At 37.9% G+C, this 20,247-nt stretch overlaps 7 protein-coding genes across 7 annotated transcripts; 1 reads left to right on the forward strand and 6 right to left on the reverse strand.

Annotated features, from left to right (window-relative positions):
• Positions 1-93: 93 nt before the first annotated feature.
• On the reverse strand, positions 94-2,542 carry C9374_000287 (uncharacterized protein; the record flags this gene model as incomplete). The annotated part of the gene is made up of 4 exons (XM_044692334.1): positions 94-440; positions 586-702; positions 831-1,637; positions 1,843-2,542. The coding sequence occupies 4 exons, from the start codon at positions 2,540-2,542 to the stop codon at positions 94-96; spliced, it is 1,971 nt and encodes a 656-aa protein (XP_044552840.1).
• Positions 2,543-2,807: 265 nt separating this feature from the next.
• On the reverse strand, positions 2,808-4,297 carry C9374_000288 (uncharacterized protein; the record flags this gene model as incomplete). The annotated part of the gene is made up of 3 exons (XM_044692345.1): positions 2,808-3,417; positions 3,481-3,962; positions 4,274-4,297. 3 exons carry the CDS (start codon positions 4,295-4,297, stop codon positions 2,808-2,810), a joined length of 1,116 nt encoding a protein of 371 aa, XP_044552841.1.
• Positions 4,298-4,596: 299 nt separating this feature from the next.
• On the reverse strand, positions 4,597-9,993 carry C9374_000289 (uncharacterized protein; the record flags this gene model as incomplete). Its single annotated transcript, XM_044692356.1, has 2 exons — positions 4,597-8,940; positions 9,052-9,993. The coding sequence occupies 2 exons, from the start codon at positions 9,991-9,993 to the stop codon at positions 4,597-4,599; spliced, it is 5,286 nt and encodes a 1,761-aa protein (XP_044552842.1).
• Positions 9,994-10,571: 578 nt separating this feature from the next.
• C9374_000290 (uncharacterized protein) lies at positions 10,572-11,141 on the reverse strand (the record flags this gene model as incomplete). The annotated part of the gene is made up of 2 exons (XM_044692368.1): positions 10,572-10,698; positions 11,038-11,141. 2 exons carry the CDS (start codon positions 11,139-11,141, stop codon positions 10,572-10,574), a joined length of 231 nt encoding a protein of 76 aa, XP_044552843.1.
• Positions 11,142-11,232: 91 nt separating this feature from the next.
• Positions 11,233-12,766, reverse strand: C9374_000291 (uncharacterized protein; the record flags this gene model as incomplete). Its single annotated transcript, XM_044692379.1, has 4 exons — positions 11,233-12,415; positions 12,511-12,598; positions 12,662-12,700; positions 12,754-12,766. 4 exons carry the CDS (start codon positions 12,764-12,766, stop codon positions 11,233-11,235), a joined length of 1,323 nt encoding a protein of 440 aa, XP_044552844.1.
• Positions 12,767-13,044: 278 nt separating this feature from the next.
• C9374_000292 (uncharacterized protein) lies at positions 13,045-14,398 on the reverse strand (the record flags this gene model as incomplete). The annotated part of the gene is made up of 2 exons (XM_044692390.1): positions 13,045-13,783; positions 13,944-14,398. The coding sequence occupies 2 exons, from the start codon at positions 14,396-14,398 to the stop codon at positions 13,045-13,047; spliced, it is 1,194 nt and encodes a 397-aa protein (XP_044552845.1).
• A 2,537-nt stretch (positions 14,399-16,935) lies between these two features.
• Positions 16,936-20,196, forward strand: C9374_000293 (uncharacterized protein; the record flags this gene model as incomplete). The annotated part of the gene is made up of 1 exon (XM_044692401.1): positions 16,936-20,196. One exon carries the CDS (start codon positions 16,936-16,938, stop codon positions 20,194-20,196), a length of 3,261 nt encoding a protein of 1,086 aa, XP_044552846.1.
• Between the last annotated feature and the right edge of the window lie 51 nt (positions 20,197-20,247).

The raw sequence follows: 20,247 nt of genomic DNA on the forward strand, positions 1-20,247 counted from the left end.
TGGTTGAATAGTGTTGTAATAAAACATTGCTTTAATTCTTAATAACATTATTGTTCATAATATATTCTTGAAGTGGGATCGAGAGCAGCCATATTACATTCGATTTGCAATTGGGTTCTCATGAAGCTCAATTTCAACGAATTTTTCTGGTGCCTCATGGTCATTGCCAGAGCTTTCATTTCCAGAGGTTTCAAGTCTTTTCAAAGCTTCTTCCTCCTCTTGTTTCTGTTGCTCTTCCTTTTTTTCCTTGTATTCTGCAATGGCTGCTTGTTCTTGAGCGAGCATTTGCTCCCTAACATCTTGTCTTATGAACCACTTCTGGAAATAATTTTTATCGAGTTTAACAAGCCAGTGATCTTTCTTGACTAAGGCTTGTGGGGCAACTATTTGATTTTCCTGTTGCACTTTGGTAATCTTGAGAACGGGGAATGTTCCTCCACCTTTAAAAATTTTGATAAATGTTAAAGATATAAAACAAGGAATGGTGATATGGTTTACCAAGAGTGTAAGTCACACAGATACCAATACCAAGAAATGTAGAATTTGTAGATAAGAGTAATGTTGAAATATTTCAACCACACATACCTAAGAAAATGATTGTAAAGAATACAGTGGCGAGAGTGGTCGTGAAAATGTACTCTCCTTTACCTCCTTCAGACTTTAACGACATGGATAATGCAAAGGCAATGGCTCCTCTCAAACCTGTGTGAATGGATGACATAGTTCAATGTCGTTGTTGTGTTCGATAGGAAAATATGCCAAACCGAGAATAATCATTGTTATGAACATGTTAAAAAACATTCCCATCATTCAGACCATCATCAACCTACCTGAAAACCACATAATAAATTGATATTTCATACTAATCTTGTGCTCTCTATACATGTTGAGAATTCCAGAGAGAGGAACAATGTTTAGAAATCTTCCAATGAGACACAACAAAATAGTGAATACAATGAAACGAACATCCCACTTGTTGTTTTCAAAGGCAAACAATGCAAATCCAATGTAAAGAAAAGTAAATGTTTCACAAATCATGGCGAGTGCATTGGAAACTGTGAGAAGTGCAGTGGCTGTTTGCTCTGAGAGGTTTGGCTTTGAGTATTGATTCATTAAAATACCAACCACAAGAATGGTCATGATACCACTGAGATAGGGAAGCGAAACTAAATAAGATAAATATGCCAATACAAAGAAAATAGCCATCTCTAATTTTGGAGTATGTCTCAAAGCTCCATATTTGAAAATTAAACTAGAAAGAATTCCAAAAACTAGGGCTACAAGTATGGAACCAATGGATACGTATAAAAATTGGCCCATACTCTTGAAGGTGACAAGTACCAAATCGTCCTTACCAGCTTCTCTGAATTTTTCAAAGGTTTCATATAACACAATAGCAATAGCATCGTTGACAATGGATTCACCAAAAACAAGATAGTGTAATGTGGATGGTACTCCCAATGCACAGAAAATAGCCAAAGTTGCAACTGGATCTGTGGCTGAAATGAGTGAGCCAAACATCAGGGATTCCACTAATCCTAACTCGATACTTAGTCCGTAGTAACCAAGAATGTAGAGACCACATCCTACTACGAGTGATGAAGTAAATGTTCCAACCAATGCATACAAAATAATTCCTGTTAAAATTTGTGTTGCAATATAAGCATGGATAAAGCAACATTGATAAAAAGCATTAAAATACAATCATCAGTAGATATGATGGCAAATACAAATTTTGCAGCATTAAAATACAATTGAATTAATTCATGTCATTCATTAACAATTAAATTTCAATTAACAAAACGGTCAACAACAATTAGTTCACAAAAACTTCATACAAACCTCCAATGTTTCCAAAGAATCCAGCTCTATCCAGAGTAAATCCGGCATCGAAAATAATTGCTGGCAAGAAGAATGAGAAGAAAATTCCAGGATCGAGTTGTGTGAAAACCTCAACTTGAACCCACGAAGACGGAATGGCATATCTTGCAATGATACCAACAATGACTCCCAAGAACAACACTCCAATACTTTCTGGAAACCATGCTGCATGGAATCTGTGCAAAATATACATAATGACCAGAGATGCAGCCAAACACAACCACAACAATATTAATTGAACCGATGACTCTTTGATGTTATCCACACATAGAGGATTGTTGGGTCTTGAATCGGATGTTTCTTTGGATCCAGAAGACATGACTGAATCGGTACCATGGCCATTGGGGGATGATGATTCTTCTGGAACATACAACGTAACATTACGAGTAATCATACCACGCAAACCAACAAAATATTGAATTTTGGATGATGTTTTGTAGGCTCTTGGTGAATGTTGTTGTTCATTCATTGTCATCTTTTCATCATTTGGTCCGACCTTTGCAGATGATGAAACGGAAACAACATGAGTAATTTCATCTCTTTGAAGGGAGGAGGATGAACCGTTGGATGTTGTTGTAAAAATCAACGTATAAACAACAATTAATACAAATACCGAAATGGCAACACGTCTTGTATATTTAAAACAACAAGGCTTGTTCATTACAGAAATATAATAATTACTACCGATATGGAAAATTGATTAAAGTTTTTCTAGATGATAAATGGGTAAAATTTGGATGATAATAGGTAACTGTGCGCTCAGAAGCAGTTGTAGAATTGAATGATGACGAGTCAACAAAATATCATAAATTGTTATCCATAGAACCGGTAATTGGATATTTTTTTTTCAAATTTAATTTTTCTCATTGAACTGATTGGGAAACCAATTCATTCTTGCAAGTTCAGCTCAATATCAAAATGTCTTATTAGACTCGAAGAGTAAAGTAAATTCCAAAATGATCACTACAATACAGATAATCTTTTGAAAGAATGAGATGGTTTTTAGCTTCTTCCTCTGTAAATAAAAGTTTGTTTCGAAGGAGTTTCTTTACGGAATTTGTAGCAAAGAGTTTGATTGAGCTGCACTTGAGAATTGATTCGTTGTTGGAATTCCATTGAACAACTCTGTCGAGGCGAAGCCGTTTTCCCGTGTCGCCTGGATTCATTTTCTCAATCATGGGATTGAGGGTAGCATCCATCGTAAATCCTTTTTCTTCTTCCTTTTCAATATCGTAATGTTTCAACCATAGATCAGTAAATTCCTTATTGTGTGAAATGAAGTGAGTTTCGAAAGGCATGTTTAAATTCCAATCTCCCAAATAAATTAATTCTTTACAAAAATTCTTCTCTATTAAATATTTGGCAATTGTGTACAACTCTTGGCATTGTTTTTTTCGGGTATCAAAACATTCCTTTTTTGCTTTTAAATGTACAGATCCAAAACAAATATTAATATCTTGTCCAGAGCTTGTTTTAAGCGTCGCTAATGAAAGAACTGCTCTCCTCGAGAATGTACTAGGGTTTGAAAATTTGTATCTTCCGTTAAAAGTTTCATTCTCTATCGAAAAATTGTGTCACTTCATACACGAATCAACCTACTTTAAAAATTTAACATTATTAAACTTGTGTTTGGATAACATTAACAAGTTGCCATACGGTACAATTGTTGAATGACCTGATTCTTTCTTTTCTCCAGTTTCAGTCTCAGAAATGTAATAATTGTCTTGAACCCATTTCTCATTCATGAATTTCACAAGATAGGGTGGTGTCATTTCATTCAAAGACAGCACATCGAGTTGTAATTTCTCAAGCATTCTTATTTGAACTGCATATCGTATATCGCTCTGCACAATATTATTTTGATAAATGTCGAATAAAACATTAAATGTGGCACACTTTAATTCTTGAGTTTCATTCCAATAAACTGGTTGGAAAATGGAAGAGTCTGCTACTGATGCATCTCTCCATTGTTTGCTCTCGGAACACCACGAATAGGCTGGCATGTATCGGAGGTCTAAATCTCCAAAGGTTGAATTAGATGATGATGTTGCAAGTGCCATGACAGTTTTGAGAATAAAGAGCTGGCCAAGGTATGGTCGGGTCAATTGATTATTTTTTTCTATGATTATTTGGTGTTGCCATGATGATGGACAACAATAACAACTATTTTAGAAGTTAAAATTGGGATTTGAAGAGTGTTCAAGATGTAACCAACAAATTGTAATAATAAAGAATTTGAAATTCAAAACTATCTGTAATCCCGAAGATACAGTCCCATTTTAAAAGTCCGTTTCTCTTCTCTTTTCCTATTCAAATAATCCTTGATGGAAATAAATGCATAGAACACTCCCAAACCAAGAACCCATCGCATCACTCGGTTCTGAGAACGTACTGACGGTGCATCAAATAAAGCCATTTTTTGAGGTTTGTTTAAAAAGCAAAAAGGCAAGGGTGGATTTACGCCACCAGTCGCTTCTGAGTGATGAGCAGATCGCGGTGTTAGAATTACACTACTTGCCTCGAGATTAATAAGTATTGGTGAGGGTTCAAAAGGAATGAGTAGCAGCAGGTACTGATCATGTTATGGTTGCATTTAATTTGGAAGTAATTTTATGTATGCAATTTGAAAATGCTTGTTTCAAAATATTATTTTATTTACAATGTAATGTCAAGTCTGTTGAAACTTTGAATTGTATTTACAAATGTTTGGCCACGTCAATAGCTTGCAGTTAGGCTTTGTGGATCATTGAGAAGTGAATGTACGCTCCATAAACTTCGTTTCGACCATTCTGCAGAATCGTTAAAGCTTACTTGCTTTGAAACATTATTTCTCTTCATCGATGAAGCTTGATTGTGAACTTTTCTGCTCGATTCATGACTTAAAAGTTGCTGAGCGAGTTGTTGTGAAAATTGTGAAAACTCCTCAGGTGCCGAATCCAATTTTGAAAGACAACGCTCAATATTCTCCTTAGAAAGATCACTCTGTTCAAGCGCTACTCGCCTTATATTCTTATTTCCCATATAATTTCCATTACTTTTCTCATGAGGTTGTTGATTCTCTTTAGATGAAGTCTGAAATACATACTCTACAAATTTTGTTCTCACATTAGGATACAAGACACACAAATACAAGAGGGCATATATGATACTTTCTAGTGGAGCTCCATGTCGTGAATGAGATGTATTTCTTGATTCATGATTTCGTTGTGTGAACTCTTCCATAGTTACACCTTCTTCTTCTTCCAACTGTGAATGCTCATGGACCTGAAGCATTCTCAAAGTCAAAATCTCAAATAAATTGGTCTTGTCCAAGATTTGTCCCATCACTCCGTCACGATTGGAAAACACAAAACCCAAAATTTTGGACGTTGTTCCTTGTTCTTGTCTTAATTTTTCATGAATCTTTCCTAATGAACGTAAGCATTGACAGACAAAGTGAATCGATCGACACTCCATTTGTGAAATCCATTCTTGTATTAAAGCGAATACGAGATTCGAGTTGAATGAAAAGAGAGGAATGATCTGTTGAATGAAATTCACAAATACTCTCACTTGCTCATTCTTCAAATCATGACGTTGTATTATTGAAAGAATCTGTTGAGCAGTATCCTTGTAGAATTGTGCATTAATGAGAGGAGTGATTTGTTCAGATATTCCTGAAAAAGATCTCACTAATTTTGATTTGACATTTTGCAATGTTCCATTCGAAAAGGTTTCCTTGACTTGAACATTTAAGAATTGATAACTATGAGGATCAGAGATCAATATCGAGAGTATTTCCATGTAAAATTTGCATAACTGATGAGATACTTTGCGTACATCTTCTGTCAGAATTGTCGATCCAAACATAGCATCTGTGGTTGTGTGCGATAATGGATTCTTTTCTTCGTTCCATTCACTATTGAGAGTATAGAGACATGAGAACAAACTCCAAAACAAATTTTCTTGAACTAAAAAACCACAAGTCATCTTGTCATGTTTCACACAATTGAGAATGGCCAATACCACCAATTGTTGGAAGAGTAAGAATTCAGGGCTCTTCAACTCTTGAGTGGATTCTGTTTGATTCAAATGCTCCAACTTGGCATGGCATCGAATAGCACTTTCACACAACATGATTAAAAGTCCTTCACTTCGAATACTTTTCACCACTTCGGTACGTTGTCTTGAGAAGGTCATTACAAAATTCAATAATTTGATACATTCCATGAGACACATTAAGACTTCATGTACATTTTCAAAATTCTCTCCATGCTGATGATCTTGTTCCTTGTTGTTCATATTCATAAACGACAAGGTATTCTTCTCATCTTGCATGAAAGTATACCAATAATCTGCAACAAAGGTAATGAATGAAGCAAGTTGTTTGGGTCTCACATCCAACACATACGAGTTGTCATATTCTTCCAATTGTTCACTCAACGATTCGAACATTAATTTTGTATGGTGTGAAGTTTGAATTTCCTTAATTCCAGAAAAGACGTTGAAATTAGGTTTCAATTGTTTCAGAGCACGGCCATGGTCCAGAATGACACATTCTTGCATTCTTCGAGAGGAATTCTTTTTCATTGTGGATGAAGGAGAATTTGACGCCATTTCCATTTTCGTAGAATCTCGAAAGTCCAACGATGCAATGGAATCGAACGAAAACGAGGTAACTCCTTCGTCACTGCGACATTTATGGACACACTGAAGCGCTTTCATGGGTGAAGAACGAATTCCAATACTACTGCTGATACTACTGTTCAATGAAAGTCTTCGTTGTTGAAGTAATTGTTGTAATGAAGAGCCGCCCGATGTAGAATGTTGATTCTTGGACGAATGGCTACTTGTAGCTATGGATGTCATGGACGTGTTGTGTTGAGACTTGAACTTTCCTTCTTCGCATGAGTTTGGAGAGAAATATTGACTCGAGAAGGCAGTCAATCCCAAACAAGCAGAATGGTAGGGCAATTCTTGTTCTGGAATGTTAAAAAGTGCCCAGCCCTCAGAAGGGTGGTGATTGGATTTCATATCCATCATCATGATGGTGTCTTGTTCTAAAATATTTTCTGTTAAATGTCGAGGATCTGCAAAAAGTAAATCCTTGGGAGGAAGAGGTACAGATGGTGAGGTAAAATCATGATCGTCCTCCTCCTCCTCTTCAAGAATATTATTATTGCTTTGATCATCATGGTTTGTTTCGGATGAGAAAATATTTTCCATTTTCACACGCTTATTCTCAAAGAGATCATGGAATTCATCCGTGACGAAGTGAAGTGATGCTAAGAGCATGATCTTTTCCTCCTCAAAGGATTTCATATTTTCCAAGGTTCTCAATAAGCATGAGTCTTGGAAATAGACAAATTCCTTACCCTTAATGACAGTTGTTGAGGTCTTGTCTTCTGTTCCAGTGAGTAATGAAAAGTACTTTTCAAATTGTGAAAAATCTTCCAAAGTCATCTTGAAGTTATACTTGTCATATCCTGAATAGAGATTAAGGAGGTTGTTGAAACCAGTAGTACGGATAGAGGAAATGCAATCATTCAACAACGCATTGGAAGTTTTCTTTTCCATTGAAAAAGTCATGCAATGAATAAAGAAGCTTTTCGTTTCAGTATTGGGTGAGAGAAGTGAATTCATGAAATTATTCACGACTCGTGTCATGTAATTCTGACCTAAATATCGATCGTAATCATTCTTATTCTCTTCATGAAAGAGTTGATTCAGAGATTGAGAGGTGGAAATTTCTTCACACAATTTGTGAATGTTGTCTTCACTTAACGGATTCATATCTCGAATCAATTCATTTTCATCCAATGACTCGAGTATTGAGGATGAAAACGATGAAAGAATATCCTTCACATTGGGGAGCTGATCTTTTTGAAGTAATTTCTCAATAAGGGTCAATTCATTCAACATGTTGGTCTCGTTGGCAATCTTGTTAAAAAGATCGACAAATTGATCCGAGAGATTCTTATTCTCAGTGGCTGCAGGTAAATCATAGACACAAATTTCCTTACAGTTGGAGGTGTCATTCGAGAAGCAATGACTGTTAAATCTCCATGAAGTTATTAGAGTATGAATTTTGGAATTGATTCTACTCTCAATGAAATGCAAAACAGCACCATACAAGTAATCAAAAACCAAATTCACTTGATTGGAACATGTGAAAATGGATTCGCATTCTTGTCGAGAAATTCCTAAAAGTTCACTCACGACTTGAAGAGTTTGTGAATTCTCTGATGAGGCTACTGCTGTACCGCTCTCTAGATTTGTGGTGGAAGTACTATTGAACTCTAAATTATAGAGCCACATACAGGCAGAGAGAATTCTGTACACCAAGTCTGCTTCTTGTGTGCTAATCCCAAATTTGGAGAAATAAGAATTCAATTTACCAAGATCCATCTTCATAAAATTCAAATCCTTATAATTCACTTTGTGTTTTTGAAAGAGTTTGTAATGATTCATATCTCCCACCACATGATGTTCCTCATCTTCTCCTCCACTAATCATTAATAAGAAAATTTGATAGAGGGGAAGATTTCGTTTGGAAAGAGACGAACCAGACACATGGCTCGAAATGGTCGAAAGCATTCTCTCTCTCGCGATCGAATGAATTCTCAATCCACAAACTCGATTCGTTTGAGAATCACAACTCAGGACGACTTGTCTCATGTGTGTTTGAGTGAGTGCCTTTTCATACAAGTTATTCGAGAAGATTAAGAGGAAGTTCAAAGCAGAACCAATCGTTACTCGAATTTCCTTAACGTAATCCGATTGATTTTGGAACATTTGAGAAGATTGATTGGAAATGGAGCTCTTCTCATTAGCGCTGAGGTAAGGTAATAAATTCTTATGGAGCAATGACATGACCACTTGTTGCAACGTCACTTGCTTTTCTTTGGAACCTTCTCCCAACAGGATTAGATTCAAATGACGAGTCGTGTTGAGTCTGAGTTGAGTTTGAATATAATCGACCAAGTCTTGACCGTTTCGTTTAATGGCAGAAGCCTGTGTCTTGTTGAGAAAGGAAAAGTCTGGATTCTTTAAGAGAATGTTTCTCTCACCCATGTGCATCTGGAATTTGTTGAAATAAAAAGTGTGTGGTGTTGTTCGATGGTTGAAAATATTGTTCATTCCCGTTCAATGTTATTAAAATTATCTCGAATATTAACTATTCCAACTTACAGTAAACACTTGACTAGATCGTTTTTGATCTTCATACGACTTGTTCACGACGGAAAGCCAAGTATGTGTGACTTGAGGCAATGAATGGCATCCTGGACAAATCCAAAGAAGATTCTCTCGTTCGAGACCATTCAAACTCACCAAATCGACATGAAAACATTTGGTCAGATCGACTTGATCATTCTTGGTAAAGTCATTCCTTGATAAACCTCTCTCATTGTACATGACTTGAACATTCTTAATCATTCCAGAAACTTTGGCCAAGTAATACTTGTCTTTAATTTCAACCCAAATGAGATCATCTTTCTTCAAAGGAGGTTTATAAGAAGAAAGAGGAGAAGATGTTGTTGTTGAGGCGTTCGAGGTCGTATTTGGTCGAGGAGATGCCACTGAACAAGTATGATTCTGTAACGATGGTGAGAAAGAAGGTAAATGCTTTGAAAGTTTTGGAGAGTTTTCAACAATACCACTCGAACTAGTTTCAACACGAGGAGTGCTTGCACCTAAGGGAGGAGGTGGTAACGGAATCGAAGGAGATCGAATCGTTGTAGGTATAGTCATTTCAGAGATGGATGAAGGTTGGGTTGGAACGAGTGAGAATGACGTTGGAAGCAACGGATGAAGGTTGGGTACGGTTGAAGTAGAGCCACCAGATGATTCTTTCAGGTCCTTGGTGGAGATTTCAGACGGAAGGGAACAACGACTGGGATTCTCTTGTGGTTGTTGAGAATCTCGTGGGAGTGGCTTCTTGGATGATGAATGTGTGGTTTGAGTCTTGCCGTTGACAACCATCGTCGTGGAATTGTGTTGAGGACTCATTGAAGAAGAAGACGAGGAAGAAGAAGAACGTTTGCTATTCGTTGCATGGTGGATGGGATGCATGCTGTTCTGTTTCATGCTACCTCGAACATTTGAGGTTGCACTTGTCGTTGATGATGACATGGAATGATGATTCTGTATGGGATGAGAAAAAGGGTCAACCTTAATCACGCGTGGCAGTTGTTAAATTTCTAACCGTTAACAAGCTGGTACAGAGAATGTTGATTGAATCTGTTGTGATAAAACGATCGTGGTTTCGAATCAGTCCGAGTACCCGGGTAGTTCTTGAGTTTGGGTGTTCTTTTTGTGTTGGTTTAAGGCAGTGAATCCAAGAACTCGAATCATGACCTGTTTTTTGACCGTTACGACACGTTTTGGTCGGTCATATGGGTTAAAGTAATGACTTATTAAGGGGGCATGTGCTGCTCTTTGACCAAATTCATGAATTATTGTACCTCACATATTTGGAAATTACTTGTTTCTGTTTTTCGAGTTTGAAAGTTTAGAGCTAACATGAATTGTTGCGACATGGGAAAATGATATCGTGCTGGACATGAGAAAGTAGCCCGAAACCAATGAAAATTGAAACGGAAAATAGTGAGCTGATGATCAACGTTGTTGCGTGTTTAATAATAAAGGTTTTGCGAGATGTTGTGGTCAATCGCGTTGGAACATGAAAATTTCGTGATGGTAATGCTGGCTTACACATAAACACCAGTCCACAATAATGTGAAAAACAATCCTAATCCTAAGATGACTGATGATAGAGAAGCGAGAGTGAGTTCTTTGAAGAGATTTCGGTGTTGTTTGGTAGTGGTAGCCTCATAACTAATGGATGTATTGTTTGTGTATCAAAATGTGTTTGATGATGTATATGTAGCAGTGTTTGGTGATGATCCCGTGGGCACATACGAAAAACATGAATCAAAAATCATCAAAAAGTTGAAACGATCGTGCCATTTAAATAATTCATGATGAATTGAATTTTGATTAATATTTATCATCACCATCGGTAAGCCAAATCATAAATTATATTTTGGTTATTTCCATAAGTTAGATCATCATCATCATTGAATTTCACCATCATCATCACGTCCAAAACAAATAATCACAAGTTCGGAATTTGTTTCAACACACTCGTTCATTCAACCATTACTTTTTACTTACACCAAAAACAAAGCCATAAACATTAATCCAATCGATGTAAGCACCACAGCAAGTGTTGGGTAACTGTTTGGATCCACGGGACTATGATATTGGGCGGTAGACATTTTTTTCTTCCTGACAAACCCTTTCAAGCCTGGCACGTGTTTCATGAAACAAATTTATTGAAACAATCAACAGAACACCATGAATACACACTTAGAGAGCTGGCATTTGTTGAGTGATACAATGCATTCCTCCTCCACCCATATTCAACACCTCAGTTGCAATTTGTACCACCGTTCGATCAGGATACACCTCCTTAAATATTTGCAACACTTGTTCATCCAATTGTCGAACACTCTCTGGAAGACCCTCACGATAATACTTGGAAATTAACACAACTCGATTACTCACGAGAAAATTCAAATAACTCGATGCAATAATAAATTTGAGAGAATTGTTTGCATGCTTTTCCAAATCAAAACCATCTTCAAATTCGAGTAATTTGAGAGTTTCATAGACTCCATCACCTTCAGAAATATGATGAATGATATGAGGCGCTGTAGGAACTCGTAAAATTTTCAATACTTGTTCCTCTTTCAATTCAACTTCACACTTTTTCAATAATAATTCATAATTTTGTTCCAATCTCTTTCGATTCTCTACTGAAATGGAATCTTGCAACGAATCTGGAACTTGAGCCAATAGAATGGTCGATTCATTGGCAAATCGACACCACTCATCAATGTGTCCACCTGTTCCCATGGAACACAACACATCCGTGTTGGGAATGAGACCTCGATAGGCATGGGCATCTTCAACGAGACCTTCAGTTTCGAGCCAAATGATGTGTCGTGCCGAATTCTCTCCAAATACTCTCTTCATTTCTTGTTCGATTTGAGTACGGTGTGTGATTTGATTGCATTTGTTTCGTTGCATTTCGACATGTTCGACCATCATGAGAATTCCACGTCCATTGAATTCTCGATTTCCACCTTCACTGATGAGATGAGAACGAATGACAGGGATATTGAGTAAATGAGCAACTTTACGATCGACAGCTTCCTCAATGATGGCCTCTTCGTCCTGTTGTTTGCAATACGACCATAAGGTAAATCCAAAATCAACAATGGCTCGAGTTCCTTGTTCTCTATTGACGACAAAAATTGGTCCATTGTCTCTCATCCACATGTCCAAATGTTCAATGACATGAAATCGTATGTGTTCTTCAATTAAGGTCGAGTGAATGTTGTTTCTTTTTCTGAGACAATTTTTCACATAGTCCTTATCTTGATCTTGATGAATGATCAAGTCAATGTAAAATTTTTCATGCTTGATGTCATTGTTTTCGAGATGGACTGGATTATTTCCAGAGAGAAGAGCTTCAATCATTGGCAGTCTTGTCAATTCGCATTGAATTAGAAAAATAATTTAATTGAAATATATATAATAATATTTCCATCATCAAATTGGTGAAAATGCCAATATACTTACTGAACTTGATGAAAAGGACTGTATCGGAGAGGGTCCTCTTCACATTTCTTGAAAGTATATTCATAATTATTTTCACTACTTGTTGGACCTTTTTAATATGTGTGGTTTCACAATATATTGTGAAAAATCATGAAAATAATAACACACCTACCTAAAGCCATCCAAATACTTTCGTGCTTTTCATGCTCACCTGCAATAATATAAGTCACCATCATGATGATGTTGCTCATCGATGAAACATACCTGGGAAAATCATGGTTGTATGATTGCAATTTTTTCTCGGAGTGTGAAAATCTTTCTGTGGCCACAGAAATCATCAGAATAGCCAAATCAAAATGCATTTTCAAATTGCACAAAAATCAAATTAAAGATAATTGGAGTTTGTTTTATTTACATTCTCTCAATAGGATGTAGGATAAGGGTGAAAAGATGGATCTTTACAGGGAAGTAAGGGATTGTGGAAATAATGTTAATAAGGGTGAAGAAAAAGAACAACCTAGTGAGTGCATCGCAAGGCTGTCAGGCTTAAGTAGATTAGAGGGTATTGGAAAGGATTTGTTGTTGTTTGAAGGCCATCAACAGTATGGCTCCACTATAAATCTCCTTCTCACGAGGATTGTCGAGAGATTGTGTCTTTTTAGTGATCTCGTTGAGGTCACAGGTTACCTTCTTCTTTGTGACCATACTAGCACTAGTTGCCTTGGCTGCTCTCTGAGCAACTTGGAGATACTCGTCGTCCGAGACCATTTCTGGAGCTGAGCTTGATTGATCACCATCAGAAGAGTTCTGTTCCTCGTAACTGTCCTTGTAGAAAACAAACTCAGGGTTCTCTTGATGAGGAGCATGCTGAGTCGAGGAAGTAGAAGGCTGCTTACCGTATGGTTCAGGGAGGGAAGAGGACAGGAAGCCAGTGTGGGTAGCTTTGAGCTTTTTGGAATTGCGTTCATAAGAGTTAGCGGATTTGTAATCATAATGGAAACTGTGGTTGGTGTCTTGAGTGACATCGTCTAGAGGGGGTTGGGAAACATAGTCTGCCTGAATCGAGTCTCTTCTCTTGTTGAGGGCTGAAGAGACTGATTGCCTCCTTGTCTTGGCTCTGTACGAGGTGATCATTTCTTGTTCACCGTCAGAATTGGTTTCTTCATCGGAAGGCATATTTGCATCTTCATCAGAAGAGTCTGCTGCGTGCTTTCTCTTGCCAGTACCAGAGGTTGGTTTATGTGGAGGGTAGGGCCATTTGTCACATCCCAATTCATGTCTCATTTCGTAAAATCTGATGGAGAGGACGATGAATCATGGCAAATGAGATGCAAGTCAATGTGAATGGAATTGTACACATAGCATTATTATCAAAGTACACACACAAATAACGACAATCAAGAAATGGTTAGCGTGATTACTCGAATTATGAATGCAATGAGCTTAATACATACCTTCTTTTGAGTGTACTCAAAGAAACATTGAGCTTCTTTGCTGCTTCCTTTTGGTTGAGATGCAAGCATGATCTCATGGCAATGACGTCAATAGACATGAAGGTCTTTCTGTGCTTGGTTTCAACGTGAGATTTCCTCTTCTTTTTGCCCTTTCCTTTGGAAGAGTCGGCGTCGTCATCTTCCAAGTATTCCTCTTCATCCTCGACGGAGTTGTCTTCAGTGTAAGGTTCGTCATCCTTCGAAGAAGTCTCATCAGAGGTATTGTTGTTGTTGTTCGTGGTATCAACAACAGCAATATTATGGACATTCATGTTGTTGGTGGTGGTGGTGTCAATCACATTGCTGGTTGCCGAAGAAGGAGAAGTAACATCCATTGTTGGCATTTCGTCAGAAGTGTTGTTGGTGTCAGCAGCAGAAGGTTCCATGGCTGATGCTCTGAATGCAAAACGAGTCATTTTGTGTTGTGGCTACTGGTATGACGATAATAATAAACGTATGCTTTGTGTTGTTGTTGTGTATGATGGTTGTGTGATGCTTCTTACTCAAACTGATTGAATGTTGTTGTTGGTTCGCAAGGAAAGGAATTGCTATTGTCCTGTTTTGGAATGCTTCCTATTGTTGGCAGGAGAGTAAGATGAATAATAATGTGAGTGCACGAAGATGCTGTTGTAGTAGAATAGAGTGTTGTTGCTGGTATTGTTGTTAACAATGGATCAAAGATGAACGTTTGGCTTGGCTGTGAATGAATTCGTCCGGAAATTTTGAGCTTGGTTCGAAATTGCTTGATGAGCTGGCAAATGTTTCTCTCTGGGGATGATGCTGAGACACGTATTTGGTGTTAACTAGAACCAGAGATAACCTATAATGCTGATGAAGTATAAAGCCAATAACGATCTATACTTGAGATGCGTGCGTATGGTGTGGTCGAAGGTGTTGGTGTGTTCTTCAAAATTATCGAGCTTTTGTATCGGATTCGCAAAAGGCTTGTGCTGAGCTGCTTTCAAGCTTGCTACGGATTGGATACAAGACTGCTTCTAATGATGAGAACTCGTTACTTCAATGAATGGGAGGCCCTCTCTGTGTATGTGCTGTTGAGAGAGAGTTGGTTGTTGTGTTCTTCTTCTTCGTGAGAGTCCAATTCGAGTCGGTCAACAAGAGCTGCTTTAAGCAAAAATATTTTGTTCTGCTGTTGGCTACAAGCGGTACGTGCGCACAAGAATGGATACGTTGTTGTTTTTTTTTCTTCTTCAAAATAATCCCTTGATGCATCGGTTGATTTTAAATTCCTCTGAGCTCAACCAACGACCATCACTACACAGCTGGATGCATCACCTCAAGGCTTTGATGTGGAGCTCAAGTTTGGAGTTTTTCCACGTGTGGAGGTTGTATAGTGGGAGGCATCAAAGGCTTGATGGGAAGTTGGTTAAAAGTGGTGGACTTGCAGTTACAGTAGCAATAAAACCTGAGAATCTTAAAATTGTGCGTTTCGTTGTTTTTACAGAGCAGTGCTAACGCCTTTTGAAGAAGAGAGAGAGAACAATTGAATTGTGAGAGAGGTCTGAAACGTTTCATGATGAGTGGAACGATCTTAACCATGTGATGTTTCATGCATAACTATTGGACTAGTCCACAATTAATTGCAGCCAACAACACACAACGACTACATGTTTCAAAATCAGACTTTGAAATGAATGGTTCTGCCTTGTCTTATCAAATGTACCAATCGTTCTTATATTGTATGACAAAAACTCTCTTCTCATTTGGGATCTGAAAGACAAAAGTACATTTATGTCAGTTAACCCTCTTTGTGTCTTACATGTTTACAAACTCTTGATAAGAAGACTTTTCACTTTTGATCGAGTCATACATAGTGAAATTCTTGCTATGGGCATTCAATGTTAGTTGAAGAGATATTATTGTATACATTCATTATGAATCCATTCTGTTTGTATGCAGTGAATTCCAAAAGAAATTTTTGGTAAACCTTTAAATATGGAAAATTGAGAAGTTTAAAGTAATGCATTGCTCACTCACACTTCGTAACACGGAAGAATTCTCTGTGGTGTGCTGCTGAGATGCATCTCAATATATAACAAGTTAATATATATCTATTGCACGAGAGAGGAAGTTACTTGCATTATTGATTCAAAAGCAATGCTTTCATTACACTACAGTTGTTGAGCTCAAAATTGGAAATTACATGATGGTCACTTGATCATTGGATAACATCTATCTCTCTTGTGGCCAAGCAAAGTGAGAGAGATAGTCAAACAATCAATTAGATTGAACCTGTTGTGAATTCGTTGAAAGCTTGGATCAGATTGAAGAGTTGCCCACGAAAGACCTGGCTTGTGCACACTCGTTGAATGTTGAGGGCTGGTTCAAAATTGTGAAAAACAAAATTCATCAATGATGATTAAATAATAATTATAACTATTCACAAGTCCTTCTTGAAGATATTGACCTTGTCAGCCATGGGTTGTCTTTAGCTCATAAACTGAGAAAATGGTGCGTTTGTTGTTGCCACTCACACACAATGTGCACGTTTGCTCTTAAAGGGAATGAAATTTGAAAAGAATATTATTGTGTGAGTTCGAATCCCATCCCGAAATTTTTAACACGACACTTTTTGATGAACTATTGATGAATACATCCAATTTTAATCACTCAGTATTATTCAAAATAAACGATTATCATCATATTATAATTCTTCCAACCCAAGGATTGAAAGACAAAATCCGCCATCACCACAAGCCATAGACGAAAAAAAATTTTGTTTGTAAAAAAAATAACGATCACCCCATCACATTTTTGTTGGAGAGTAACCAGCATATCATCCACAATCATTTTGACGTTAATTATTGCGGCACAACAAATTTTAATAATTATAGTGTAGCATCCATCAAACAAAACAAATATTATTGATATATTTTACTCTCATCAGAAGAGTATTAAATTATTATTGCGGTTATTATTTTATTTTAACAATATAATGCCAAGAAGAAAAACAATCGATGATGATATGGATGAGACGTACGAAGATGAAAATGATAGCCAATCCTCTGATAATTTTTCGGATCTAGTCGATGAAGAGGAAGAAACATCATCAGCACCCAGTAAATCATCATCAGTAACAAATAACCGAACAAGCGAACCTATAACGACATCATCAACAACAACCACCACCACGGGTCAAAAGAAGAGAGGAAGAAAACCAAAAAACGAACCCAAACCGAAAAAAGCACCAACAGGTAGACCACGAGGTAGACCAAGAAAGAATCCAATTGTAGTTACAACACCAACACCCACCAAGCCTATATCCCCAATGGAGGATACTCTTCTAGATGGTGGACTGTTATCTCTGGGACAGGCAGCAGTATTGGCTCTCAACGACGCTGACCTTGATCCAGGTTCAATTAAAGCTGATGAAGAGCTGCTACATAATTTAACAACACCAGTTTCACCCGCAACACCATTATATCCACTAAAGAAACGTTTTTTGGCAACCATGTCTCAGGAGAGTGATAAAGCTGCCGAAACAACAACAACAACCACAACAAAACCTCCAACTCCACCTGCAGTAGTTGAACCAGCCCAACCTGTGAAGCGAAGACCAGGAAGGCCAAGAAAAGCGGACAAGCTCCAACAACAACAACAACAACAGCAACAAACAACACAAGACAAAAAAGAGACTGCTAAAGATGATTCAGTTAAAATGACTTCACGACAACAAATACTCTATCTCAAAAAATTGGAGGAAAAAAAGGAAGGTGATACTGACATTAAAGAAGAAGTAGAAGAGGAAGAAGAGAAAGAAGAGGAGCCACCAGTATCACTAGATTTTGATAGTGATGAGTCGGTGGAGGTTAAAAAGCCAAAGAAAACTAGCAAGAGGAAATTGGTAAAGAAGAAATCTTCACCATGGACAAAAGTTGAAAAACTAACCGTCAAGTACAAGGGAAGAACTCTTGGCTCATTTGATGTGTCGCTTCTAGGATCAGACTCGTCATTTGAATTGGACGTTGGTTCCACAGTGGAGGTGAATCAAAAAATTGCATTGGACAAGGTTGAGGATATTGAAAGTTCATCGTTTTATATTCTATCATTTTCGTCTAGGAGTAAATCAGAGGAGGATAAGCTTGAAGAAATGTACAACGTTTTGGAGAGAGAAAACTGTGTTGGATCGATATCATTTGATGACAGAATTCTATTATTTATACCAAAAAAGAGTAGATTTTTGAAACCATTGGGTCTAACTGAAGTTCAGGATGATCCAAGCAAATTTATTGGAGCTCTGATGATGAAGGATGATTCAAGTCCTGAGAGAACCTCGAAAAAGAACAAAAAGACTTCCTCCAGTAGCACTCCAATATTAACAACACCTAAGTCACCAACATCAAACGATGAAGATATTAAGAAGAAGCAATTATCATTATTATCCATCCCTAAAATTCCAAAAAACAAAGCAACCTTGAGCACTCCAACAGGAGAAACTCCAGTGCAGATGGAGAATGCATTCGCAGCAGATGTCAAACCACTCGATTCTTCGTCAGTTTCATCTTTACTGAACGCTATAGCTGCAGTTACTCCAACAAGTTATACACCTACTACTGCGGTTCGTACTCCAACAATGCCACCAGCCTCAATGACAAGCAACAGCCCTCCAGGCTATACGAATCCACTCATGTATAGTAATTTACCTAAGAATGCTGTTGGTACGGAAATGCCTGTGATACCTCCTTCAAGCAATATTGCTCCAGGTATGCACATGTCACAACAAACACCACCTCCACCACCTCAGAGCAATCTCTACGAAAAACCTCAAATTCCACAAGATGGCAATTATCAACAGACGATGCCTCAATCACTCGGAAGATATCCTCCTCAAGAAAATACAATGCCTCCAAATTATCCACCTCATAACATGGTTCCAGATCAATATAGCCATAGCACCACGTCAAGCAATTATCCTCCAATGCACATGCAACAACAAACAATGCCTCCAAGCCATTCCTCAATGCCTATGGACATGCGACATTACGACACGTATGATAACGAGTTGAAGAGAAAGAGAATGACGAATGCATATGTGGAGCCTCAAGCACGACCAATTTCACCAAAGAGAAGAAAAGATGGTCCATATGGAGTTCAATATCCAACTTATCAGTCACCACATCATGACGTGTCTCCAATTCCAATGCCTCCAAGCTCAGCGCAGCCTCCTCCACCCCCTCATGACATTTATCATAGATCTTATCCATCATCTCCAATTAGAAAACCTCCACCAACTTCTAGTGTTCCTCCACCACCTCCACCATCATCACCACCACCTCCAATGGTTTCATCGTCGGGTCATCATGCTTACAGTGGTGGACCACCTACTTCTGGGTTCTCCAGATCAAATACATATCCTCCTCACTCTTATCAGCCACCACCACAACAAACGTCTCCTCCAATTGTGCCACCAAGGAGACCTGACTCTGCCAACTTTGGCTACTCCAATAAGCCATATTCTAAACCATATTACAAGGAAGAAACATATCATGACGAATATGATCGCAATCAACGACCATATAAAAAGTATGGCGATGACAGATATCAACCAGGTAACGGAAGCACAGGTGGCCCAATGGGTTCTTATAATCGACGTCCTGACAATTATTCAACCATGTCATCTTATAGCAATATGGACGATTACAGTGGAGGTGACAGCTATTATCGAAAGCCTCATCATTACGGCAATGGTCCAAGAAGATCTTATAATGCTCCAAACATTCCAGAAACTTCACCAAAGAATGTTCCAACTTCGGACGTTCAACCACCTCCACCTCCACCACCTGGAGCTGATTTACACGGAGATAATGTGAATATGGACTACAATGAAAAAGAAGATCATATTCCTGAGGCCACAGAGCCAACTAGGCATTTATGGGTTGGTCGATTCCACAATATGAAAATGGACTACACAACAATTCACAGCGATTTTGAAAAGTTTGGCCCTATTGACAGCTTAAACTTGTTGCGTGACCAAAAGTGTGCATTTGTCAATTTTGCTCATGTTAAGGATGCCATCCGTGCAAAGAAAGAATTGGAAGGCACTAAAAAATACAGGAAGATTGCATACCAACGAAGAGAGAAAAAGTCGTCGACCTATTCATCTGACTACAAGAAGAACATGATGCCTTATCATAAGAACGATTACAACAACTACCATGGAGGAGGCGACAACTATCGTCATACTGACCAACAATAAACACATTCATCTACCAATGCTAGAATTACAACTCCCTTTGTCGACAGTATT

This window comes from Naegleria lovaniensis (genome assembly GCF_003324165.1).
Source record: "Naegleria lovaniensis strain ATCC 30569 chromosome Unknown tig009, whole genome shotgun sequence".
Lineage (NCBI taxonomy): Eukaryota > Heterolobosea > Eutetramitea > Acrasida > Naegleriidae > Naegleria > Naegleria lovaniensis.